Source organism: Gymnoscopelus braueri (genome assembly GCF_963280865.1).
Source record: "Gymnoscopelus braueri genome assembly, chromosome: 19".
Lineage (NCBI taxonomy): Eukaryota > Metazoa > Chordata > Actinopteri > Myctophiformes > Myctophidae > Gymnoscopelus > Gymnoscopelus braueri.
In genome coordinates this window covers 38,785,186-38,797,685 of record NC_137621.1, presented here as the reverse complement: position 1 = coordinate 38,797,685, position 12,500 = coordinate 38,785,186, and the positions used below count along the sequence as shown (strand labels likewise).

At 44.8% G+C, this 12,500-nt stretch overlaps 1 protein-coding gene across 1 annotated transcript in view; it reads right to left on the bottom strand.

Moving 5' to 3' along the window:
* npas3 (neuronal PAS domain protein 3) overlaps positions 1-12,500 on the bottom strand; it is a 339,492-nt gene that overhangs the window by 207,165 nt on the left and 119,827 nt on the right. The window contains exon 3 of the mRNA XM_080414603.1: positions 10,498-10,583. Within this exon, the coding sequence (XP_080270729.1) occupies positions 10,498-10,583 (86 nt within the window). The remainder of the gene's footprint in view (positions 1-10,497; positions 10,584-12,500) is intronic.

Genomic DNA, 12,500 nt, shown 5'->3' with positions numbered 1-12,500 from the left:
GCCAGGGAAAACCTGCATTATGCAACCACAATTTTGTTTGTGCACTATGCGCATCACGCCAGTGTGCCTGCCCCAAAATAGAATTCATCTTTAAACCACTGAATGAATGACATTTTTCATAAGCCTTTTCCATCGCCTTGGGGGGGGGGGGGGGTCACAATTTCTTTAACCTTATCCACCCACTATAAGTGGTTCTCAAAGTGGTGGTCCGCGGACCTACATTCAACTGCCAATAACTATGGAACGGATTACCGCGATGGCACACTTTTTCCCCTCGATTCTACGAGACTCGGATACGTCTTTTAAAGCCATCGGTGGTTGGATCGTTGTGAAGGTTCAAAGGGTAGTTAAAACGCTCGGAATCGCTGGCAAGGGCAGCTATAGACAACATTTTACTCTGGCGGTTAGTGTACGCACACAAAGACAGATAACAACGACACATTCCCTCCATCTCTTTCGCTTCCTCTCTCTCAACCTCCATCTCTCTGATTGTTCACTCATTAGCCTCACCTAAACACACGCACACACACACACACACACACACACACACACACACACACACACACACGCACACGCACGCACACACGCACACACACACACACACGCACACACACGCACACACACACAAACGCACATACGCTTGTTTTGCATCTTCCATTAGACAAACAGCCACAGTATGTAATTAGCGTCCGTCTGGCTGTCTGTGGGTCTGTCTATTGATCTTCAAACAACACATGGTCTTTCAACAGAGCGGCCGTCTGCTCCGGAACACTAAAGACCTCTAAGTGAAACTTTGAAAGGCTCCACTGAAGCCTTAACGGCGTTTGTTTTTAAAGGTCCGTCAGTGAGTGTGCGACTATACTCCAAACTTCCTGACTGTATTTTCATAATGCTGATCTCGGATAAGTTATGCTCTTTATCTAAAGTTTGCCCTTCGGTGAGTGACAGCTCTGTCACCGCGCGCGTTAATCATTTTGATGTTGAGTTGTCCCGCGCCAAGTGTTCATCATCATCGTCATAAAGGCAGGCATCTCTGCAAGGTTGCAGGTGAGGACATGGAGGGGCTCTAGTTAAATGGCACACTTCAGTTTAGCACTTTAAAAAGGCATATACTGAGTAACTTTTTCAACTCGATAAAAGTTGTGGGCGCCGATGGCCTAGTGCAGGGGTTTCTTCAACGTTTTTCAAGCCAAGGACCCCTTAACTGAGAGACAGATGAAGCAGGGGACCTCCACTACATCGTGTTGCAGATTCAACTTTTACAGAGATTTCATAGAGCTTCATTGACTATCAGTGTTTGGTGTATGTTTTTTTTCAGATATTTAAACACTTAAACCCCCAATACTTAGTAAACTTGACCTTTGGCTCTGTACTTGGTTTGCTCCTTTTTCCCTCTACACCACTTTCCCGAAAATAGGCGATCTACAAGCTGACAAAACCTCATGCTGGGAGGCGTTGTGAGCTTGTAGATCGGCTATTGTCGGCCAATGTTCCCCTCAAAAGGGTACCCGTTGTACCCGTCATGTCTTAGTCCCTTTTGTGCCTATACTATATGGAGATATTTGTGTCTGTCAGACCTTGTCCCTTTTATGCCCATACCTCTATATGGAGACCCGTGATGTCATCAGGCCCCCCCCCCCCCCCCCCCACACACACACACACACACACACACACTTATTTATCCCTATACACATTCTGTGGGCAGCCCGACATGACTTGATCAAACATTAAACATTCCACAACATAACCACACTAGAAACATATGAGAGGGGCTTTAAAACAGGAGATAAAAAGACACAATTAATGAAAGAGAGAGAGAGAGAGAGAGAGAGAGAGAGAGAGAGAGAGAGAGAGAGAGAGAGAGAGAGAGAGAGAGAGAGAGAGAGAGAGAGAGAGAGAGAGAGAGATCAGAGGGGATAGCAGAGAGGAGAGACAGTGATGAGAGAGGAGAGGACAATGAGATGGAGAGATAGAGAGATGAGGGAATGAACACAGACTGATGGAGACCTAGGACACACAGGAGGAGGCAGAGAGAGGAGAGGAGAGGAGAGGAGAGGAGAGGAGAGGAGAGGAGAGGAGAGGAGAGGAGAGGAGAGGAGATATCTCATCGAGCAGGGTGACTCACTCAATGAGGAGACAACACAACAAGGACGAGACACGTCCATTTCTTCTACAAAAATGGCTGTGCGCACGTGTGCTTGTGTGTTGTGTGTGTGTGTGTGTGTGTGTGTGTGTTACTTCTACAGTACATAAGTGGGTGTGAGTGTATTGGCTGTGTTTGTGTGTGAGCATATGTGCGTGCGTGCGTGCGTGCGTGCGTGCGTGCGTGCGTGCGTGCGTGCGTGCGTGCGTGCGTGCGTGCGTGCGTGCGTGCGTGCGTGCGTGCGTGCGTGCGTGCGTGCGCGGACAGGAACACAGGGTCCCTAAGGGGTCCTTGGGGTCCTGTGGACAGTGAAGGTCAGGCCACAGCGGCTATCCTTCTACATGCCTGAACACAAATAGAAAAATATGACTCTGTGACAATAACACAGAGAGAGAGAGAGAGAGAGAGAGAGAGAGAGAGAGAGAGAGAGAGAGAGAGAGAGAGAGAAGAGAGAGAGAGGTTTGGAGGGAGGGACATAATTAGATGAGGTGGAGTCAAATGGGAGCAGTAAAAAACATACACATACAGATAGAGAGATAAAGAGAAGAAAGACAATAAGAGAGAGACACAGGAGACAACAGTCTAATAAATCAATAGAGCAAACAGGCAAACAGGCCATTTTGTAGAAATATGTTATCATTGGTGCAATGTTATAACTAGTATGAATGATTTAATCTGGTGCAATGTTATCATTAGTACAGCACTATACTGTAACTCAGTGGTTCTCAAGGTGGGGTCCCGAGGACCCCACAGTGGTGGAAAAGTAACTAAGTACATGTACTCAAGTACTGTACTTGAGTGAAATTTTGAGGTACTTTTACTGTACTACTGAGTATAACAATTTCTCATTACTTAATACTCCTACTCCACTACATCTCAGAGTCAAATATTGCACTCTATTGTACCGCTACAATTAACTTTAGTTACTTGTTACTTTAGATTTAGATTGTTATTACAAAATGAACCACTTAAGCCTTAAATACTTGAGTATTGCGAGACATTGCGAGCTTGTAGATCTGCCATTTTCGGTTTGACAACTTTTGAAAGGTGTTTGTACTTTTACTTTGGTTCTTTAAGTACATCTAGATTCCAATAGCCTACCTTTGTCCTTTTACTCAAGTAAAATCTTGACTACAGGCCTTTTACTTGTAAAAGTATATTTGTGTGTGCTTGGTTTTACTAAGTACTTTTTCCCGTACCGCTGTTTTTTCCAGCGAGTTCTGACCAGTGAACTCAGCTGGTAGGTGCTGGGTTGAACTCTGCTGTTAGACCTCATAGTTTCAAACAAACAGAGAGAGAAGTCAGACAGCTGAGGTCAGGTTAACACGGTGAGAACACCATCAGCACCTATAAGACTGAACTCAACCACCTAATGGACTCTGTGTGCCAGGAGAAGGTCAGCACGGCCAGAAGGGTCAAAGGTCACTAACATTAACACACACACGCACGCTCACACTCACACACACACACACACACACACACACACACACACACACACACACACACACACACAGAAAGTAGTTTCTAGGGGCCATCAAGAGACTGAAGCCCAATACATGCACTGTCCAACATCCAAAAAAAGGTCGGACAGGGTAGGCATTAACCCCTTAAACCCCAGAATCCGTATTGTGGGGAAGCCCACAAGAACAGAAAACAGAAAAGACACAGAACCCTGAAGGATTCCGCTCAACCATATGGGGTTAATTACAAAAATCACTCTCAAGCTGTACTTATAGTGACAGCATTGGAGGACATGTGACCAAGCGGAAAACGTTTGACGTAACGGGGGCGTCAGTGCTAGACTTGAGCAACAAGAGGCACCGCCGAACAACCCACGGGCGAGAGAGTCGCCGTGCCGGGCGTTGCGAAGGAGACGAGAGGAGTGTCAAAACCCGTTCCCGGCTGTCACCTGTTTGACGGCATGAATGTGTTGACGCAGAGAATGTGTTGCACAAACGACTGCATTCGGAACTTGGGACGAGGCACTTCAAAAACACTCTTCCACCCCTGAGATATTCGGATCCGTTTTTGTTCCCGCAATCAGCCGAAGGCAGCAGTGTGATCAGCGATAGTTTTCAGAGACGGTGGCTGAGGAGAGGTACCGTACGAGTCTCAGGAGACAACCTTCAGGAGGTACTTCTGACACACCTCTCTAGTGACCACGCACAAACACAAGCTGTCGCAAGAAATGGCTAAACCGAGAACCTACGTGTAGTCCTTTTCAGCCTCTCTCTCTAGCTCAGATCTCAGATCACTCTCTCACATCCCTCTTTCCCCCCATTCTTTCTCTCATTACCTCCCATCTTCTCTCTCTCTTTGTACATCCCATCTTCATTTCCTGTGTGACTTAACCATCTCTCCCTCACTCCGCCCTGTCTCTCTCCCCCATCCCCTCTTCCACTCTCTCCCTTCTTTCTCTCTTCTCCACTTCTCCATATTGTTCCCTCCCCAGCAAGCACAGTCAGGACCCGGACCAATCAGTGACGTCTCGATTGGGGCTAGATCAAGTCAAACCAAGACAAGTCAGATCTGGCCCAGAATATCACCTGATTTCAACCAAAATTAATCCTGACCACAAAAACGTCACTTCCAGGACGTCATCTAAACACTTCTCATCACCCAAAATTGCTGTCCAAATGTCCATATGATGTCCCGGTGATGACGTCCTGTAAATGACGTAAAGATCATCCCCATATGGGCTGTGATCTGGCCTAGTCCTGAACGTCACCGGGGTGATGACCGGGCGTCATCATAACGTCATCATGACGTCATTGTGCTTACTGGGTCTCTCTCCTCCTCTCTCTCCCACTATATCTATGTCTCCTACCCCCCCCCCCCCCCACCTTGTCCGTCTCTTCTCCATCATGTAATTATCATCTTCTCTCCTCTAATCTCTCTGCTCGCTACAACCCCAGCCTGTCTGTCTACCATTCATTAGCACTGTGCTGCAGCCAAATCAATCACATACACGCCTGCACGTACACACACACACGCGCACACGCACACGCACACGCGCACACACACACACACACACACACACACACACACACACACACACACACACACACACACACACACACACACACACACACACACACACACACACACACGCACACGCGCACTCACACACCAGGCTTTCTTAAAATGTCATCCTCAAACTTTTCACAATCAATTAAGTGGGAGATTAATGAGGCCAATTTAGCAGGAACATGGCTCTTTCCCCCGCTATTCCCCTCCTCTCCTCTCCTCTCCTCTCTCTACCTCTCATCTGTTCTTCCTCTCCTCTCCCTCTCATCTGTTCTTCCTCTCCTCTCCTCTCCCTTGTGTATGAAATGCACACTCTCATGGAAATCACAGGACAGGTGCACACACACACACACACACACACACACACACACACACACACACACACACACACACACACACACACACACACACACACACACACACACACACACACACACACACACACACACACACACACACACACACACACACACACAGTAATTAAGCGTTGTGTGTTAGCCTGCCAGTGGGAGAGACAGGCAGATGAATGGATACACACTACATGTGTGCGTGTGGTTTTACATACAGGGACATACTGTACATACTCACCCCGTTCACCTCCCTCACCCTATATACTTTGGCTATTCGAAAACAGCTGATCTACAAGCTCACAACGGGTGTGCTATTGTGGGGAAAGCTTTCGCAGAATATAGCAGATCGACAAGCCCACAACACGAGTATAGATTCCTGAGGGACTGTCAACCATATAGCCAGGGTTTAAGTGGTTAATATACAGTTTAAATGGATAGTTCACCCCAAAATGACTTTTTCTATCGATTAGTCACCCCATGGAGACTTGAATTAATGGATATTATTTTTATTTTTGTCACATTCCTAAGCCAATAATTTGATGACCGGCAGCGGTTCCGGTAGGAGACACAAAGAGTCTCCTTTGAGTCTCCTACAACAAAAACTAAAAAATATCCATGAATTGAGGTCTCCATGGGGTGACTAATCGATGGAAAAAAAGCATTTTTGGGGGCGAACTATCCCTTTAAAATGTTTCTGCTCCAGCTTTTTGAAATGCACAGTATAGGGTTAAAGTGGTTTAACTACACAAATCTTCTATAAAGGTCCCTGGCACAACAGATTTTTCTGATGGGGGGTCCGCGGTCAAACAATGATTAATTCAGGGGTCCACGACATGAAAACGTTTGAGAACCACTGCCCTGTGATGGAGAGGGACACACATCAAGGACGGATTAGCCATTGGGCCCTTGACTCTCAGGGGCCGCGAGGCCCTCGACAATTTACTCAAATAAAATGTGTAGGTTAATCAACTATGTGGGCCCCTCCTCTATAGTTACAGCAGTGGTTCTCAAACCCAGGGGCTGAAGGCTTTGACATGCAAATACATGCACATACTGTACTTTAGGGTACAGACTGTAAATCCTGCATGATGAAATGCCTTAAAACCCGAGCAGTGTGTTTGGGTGCCGTGGCCACCTGACTGTCCGTTGTGGGTAGCAAGATTTGATGGGCCCAGGGGCCCGTGCAGGGGTTAATCCCTCCGTGGCTCACATAGATGTGTGCAGATTCGAAGGTGCTCACACACACACGCACGCACACGCACGCGCACGCACGCACGCACGCACGCACGCACGCACGCACGCACGCACGCACGCACGCACGCACGCACGCACGCACGCACGCACGCACGCACGCACACACACACACACACACACACACACACACACACACACACACACACACACACACACACACACACACACACACACACACACACACACACACACACACACACACACACACACACACACACACACACACACACACAGTCTCTCCAGGTAAGAGGTGTCAGTTCTAATCCTTCAGTTTGCTCCAACCGACCCCCCCCCCCCCTGCATATGGTTGTCATAGCGACTCCCTGGGGATTATTCCATGGTATTATGGGATGTGTGTGTGTGGGGGGGTGGATCAGAACATGGTGTTAACACTTACACATGACAAGACAATGTTCACACACACACACACACACACACACACACACACACACACACACACACACACACACACACACACACACACACACACACACACACACACACACACACACACACACACACACACACACACACACACACACACACACACCGCTCTGTTGTGTTGTGACTGAAGGAGACCTGGCTGCTACGCCTCTATGCTCTGGACCCAGCTTCACATCAGCACCATATCACTGCCTCTCTGGACACGTTTTCATTAACCCATTAAGGCCTGAGGAACAGTTTTCTGAACAAAAGGTATGTTTCTATATCAGTGATGCTCTAAGTTTTTCATGTCAAGGACCCCCCAAAATGAATGTATTTGGCCGCGGACCCCCATCTCAAAATATGTTGTTCCAGGGACCCCCAGAAGCAAAGATTTGAGTTACAAATATTCGCTTTAAAAACACAGTATATATATTCAAAGATTTGCACCAATTTTCACGATTTTTCAAAAATAGCAGATCTACATTAGATAGTAGATGGTGTAGATCTGCTATTATTGAATAGCCAAAGAAATCTAAAATGACACAGATGCGTTCCTGGTTTTAATGGGTTAAACCACTTGAACTATGCCTATTCTGGAGTGGGGAACATTTGCCAAAAATAACTAGATCTACAAGCTCCAAACGACAAAGAGATTTGGCGTCGACGCAGGAAAGGGGTCCGAGTACAGTCGTAACTCAGTTTCCATAAGACTAGAGGGGTTAAATGGTGTGTGTTTTTTTTACCTGTGTTCTTATACATCCAACGTAGTTATTATTTAGTCACACACTTTTGTTATTACTTTTCATTGGTTCAATATGTATTTACAAGAGAGAGAGAGAGAATGTGTGTATGTTGAAACGTTGCACGTGTGTTTGACGTGTGTGTGCTCGGGCGCGTGCGGGTGTGTGTGTGTGTGCGTGCGCATGTGTGTGCGCGTGCGTGTGTGTGTGTGTGTGTGTGTGTGTTGTGCTGCTCTATGTGTTCGGTATCATGTTAACACTCACGCTTGACATAACAATGTTCATCGCTGCTGAACACACGATGCTTAGACAGCACAACAGGGAATACACCAGCTGTGTGTGTGTGTGTGTGTGTGTGTGTGTGTGTGTGTGTGTGTGTGTGTGTGTGTGTGTGTGTGTGTGTGTGTGTGTGTGTGTGTGTGTGAGTGTGTTTGTGTGCATTTATTTCAGTGTGTTGCTATGCGTGCGTGCGTGCGTGCTATTCACGCGTCTGATCACGTGTGAATAGATGAGATGTTACTACTGTAGCTGCATGTTAACTGATAAGAAATAAAGGATGTACAAGATTAAAACCAGGACAGACACACACACACACACACACACATGCACACACTTTCCCCTTCCTCTTTCCTCGCGCTTACACACTCGCTTGCGGGGGTTCAGCTCAGCTGATATATCTCAGTCATTATCATTCTTTCATAATTCCATGTAATAATTTTTCCTGTGCTGAACCTCATCATGTCAGGGCAGATTTTACACTCCGTTAGCGCTTCAACTGATACCGTACGCCTTCATTTTGGATGGACCGAAACATTATTAAATATGTATTCAGGAACATTCATGTATTATGTATGCATTATATTCTAGCTGTACTGTCTCAAAATAATATGTGTGTGTGTGTGTGTGTGTGTGTGTGTGTGTGTGTGTGTGTGTGTGTGTGTGTGTGTGTGTGTGTGTGTGTGTGTGTGTGTGTGCGTGGTTGATTATATTCATGTTTCTATATACAGTATATCGTGCACATACCCAGTATATTTATCCATGCACCTAAACCCCATCATCCGTATTGTGGGCAAATGTTTTCGCAGAAAATAGCAGATCTACAAGCTAACAATGCGTCACAACGCAGCTATTTTCAGCAAAAGCTTTTCCCCACAATAACAGAAAACAGAAAATACACTAGTATAGAGCCCTGAGAGACTCCGCTCAACCAGGGTTTAAGTGGTTGAAGTTCCCATGACGTGGACATAAATCATAATATTGATCCCACAATAGAGCTGCACGATATTAGGAAAACATGTGATTTGCGATAACATCGTTGAATATTGCGATGACGATATGCGACTCGCGATAAGTAAGCAAATACTGAAATGTGACAGTTTTAAAGTCTTTCTGCATCATAGGTTTGCTGTTGCACATAGAACCCAGACAATGAATTGCCAATTGAGTAAAAACCTCTGTGTTATTTTATACATGTGTAAGTGTACAAATGGAACCAAATGGACACGTACTTAGGTGACCATACATCGTCTTTTACCCGGACATTTCCTCTTTTGGGGGGCTTTCCGGCCTGTCCGGGGGGCGGGGTTTATAAAATCCTTCAAATGTCCGGGGTTTTGAAAGTTTGGGTAGCGTGTACTGTATCTGTGTATCAGTAAGGGGGGACGTATCTTAGCAACAATGAAAGCGCTAACTCTCATTGGTCGTGTCATGAGTAAATGAGCTGCTCAGCAAACTTCCAGACACCAGGATCCTAGTGTTGCCATGTCTGCTTATTTACCGCAACTTCTGGACAAGATTTGGCTTGTTTTTCTTGCTAGTTTTTGGAGGTATGTTTCCTTATTTCTCTCACGAGACTTGGCAACACTGCGGACAGGCTGAGACACACTCACACACACACACTGGACAGCACATACATCGCGCTGCCAGTCATTCATTGAAAAAACCTCCGACGGAGTAAATTTTTTGTACCGAATTAACCGTATTAAGGTAACCCCCAAAAAAGTAACAAACCCGAAAAATGAATCAGAATATGGTCACCCTACCTGTCCATTTGATTCAATTTACACCCTCAGAGTTAAATGGACCCTGAGGATTTTACTGTGTACTGTATGCACACACCAACAGAAGAAGAAGAAATAAATGGTTTGGTATTTCCATTCCAACATGGTTTAACTGTAATCATTGCACCTGGCTACAGCTGCTATTGACAATGAATATATACACCACTTAGTGCTGCAGTCTTCTCAATGCTTCGCTAAAAACAAAACATCTAAACAAAAACATCCTGGATTGTTGAAATGGGTAAAACCTTGAAAACAAGCAAAATAATAAATAATCTGTTTTGTGATATGTAAGTCTTTTGCTGACAAATTTTTGTGACAAATACTGCATTATGTCAAGAGAAGCGCAAGAAATAATGATGAAAAAAATAAACAAAAACATAGATGTTTATGTCATAGCCCTTTTAAGTTTGTGTGTGTGTGTGTGTGTGTGTGTGTGTGTGTGTGTGTGTGTGTGTGTGTGTGTGTGTGTGTGTGTGTGTGTGTGCGTTTCCTACCTGTAGGATGTGACTACCGAGGTGCGGCTCGAAGATGTCTGATGCAACGACACTGGGTGTGGTCCTCCTACGCTGTGCTCCAATCGCTACAACACACACACACACACACACACACACACACACACACACACACACACACAGGTGCACACACGTGCACAAACACACACGCACGCGTGCACACACACAGGGAGGGAAAAAACACAAGACAGGACAGGAAAAGACTGGTGAGACACACATTTATACAAGCGAAGCTACACACACACACACACACACACACACACACACACACACACACACACACACACAGGCACACACAGGCACTCACATTTATAGGATCTAGCATGACGAACACACATGGCACAGGACAAGAGGAATGTTTGGTGTCAACCCTGATGATGTTAAATACATGTACATGATGGACAGGTTAGCATGAGTGGCTAACAGCTAATCAGCTAGCATATTGTCGCTGTCGGGCGGAAATCTTGTGAAGTACGTCCAAAACTGTTACTTTTCAGTAAATGGGGGGGGGGGGGGGCTTTGTTCCAATGGATCCAATCTAGTTATTATTTAGTCACATAAAGTTGAAATACACAAGGTTTCTGCCTGACAGCAACGATACGACAAATCACACCTCCATGGTAATATCATTGCATAGTAAAATCCTCAGCGTTACATGTGTAGTGTACAAATGTAAACCAAAATGACCCTTAATGTAATACCAACACATTTTTCCTATCAATTACACACCCCATGAAGACTTGAATTCATGGAGATTTTTTAGTTTTTGTTGCATTCCTGAGCCATTAATTCAATATGTGCAATGTCCGCTGCGATATAGGAGACCAATGCAAAGCTATATAAAAGAATAATATAAACTCCAAAACAACTCTCATAGTGTAATCACTGATGAGCCCACTGATGATCCAGGTTCAAAGAGAATGTTTTAGATATGGTTTTGCTATTGTTAAGATTGGTCTCCTGTTAACTTCAATTAGTCAAATGTTGGATTATTGGCTCAGGAATGCGACAAAAAAATAATATAAAGTATTCCTTTAAGGACGTGCACAAACTTTGAAAGCCTGTTTCTCAGCTTCTACATTTAACAACATTCAAATACGCATCATCATCTTCTTCAAATTATTTATCAGATTTCAATGTATGAGACATCACGAAAGCTTACATTCTGTACTTTCATAATCTGTAAAATAAAGCTGAAAAGGACAAAGGCCTCCGTGCGGCCCAAATCTCTGGACCCAGTCACATGTTGTTACACGTGTACACTCTTGGGAGTTATGGACATAGCACAACATGGTAAGCATTATCTGCTCTAAGCAAATACAAAATAGAACATTTGCAACAGAGAAGAAAAACGTGTGTAAAATATAATGCACACAAATACAGTCACATGTTTGCATTGTGCCCCGCCCCTTGTTCATACTCTCAAAGTGATTTCTGATGTTTATGATATTTGACAAATTAATTTATTCAATTTGAACAAACAATAAAATAAAATCTGTTCTGAACTCCACATTCTGCTTGCAGACAGTCAAAAACAAAGCCTTCATTCTCACTTTCATAGAGCACCCAAGTCCTGACGTCATTCCCACTATACCCCTGGGTCACAGAAGTATTTCTTCTATTGAAAAATCCCATAGGGAAATCTTAGATCACGAGAACTGTGTTCCAAAAACGAACAAATCTGCCCGGCGATTGTGTCAGGTATGTGTCTCTGTGTCGATTATGTATTGAGTTACATTTGATAACGTCTATGCTTGGGGAACATTTATTTTCTTACTCATAAAATAAATATAGTAAAAGACTAAATTAGTACTTTTTCATCGTCAGCTGATGCTTCATACCATCAAAATGAACACTGATCTGAGATCAGGTCAGTTACAGTGTGATGGGGTCAGTTATTGGATCATTACCACCTGTTCTGAGATCAGCTCTGTCACTGGAGCTTTGAAGGCAAATACACAGCCAGAGGCATCTACTGTACTATT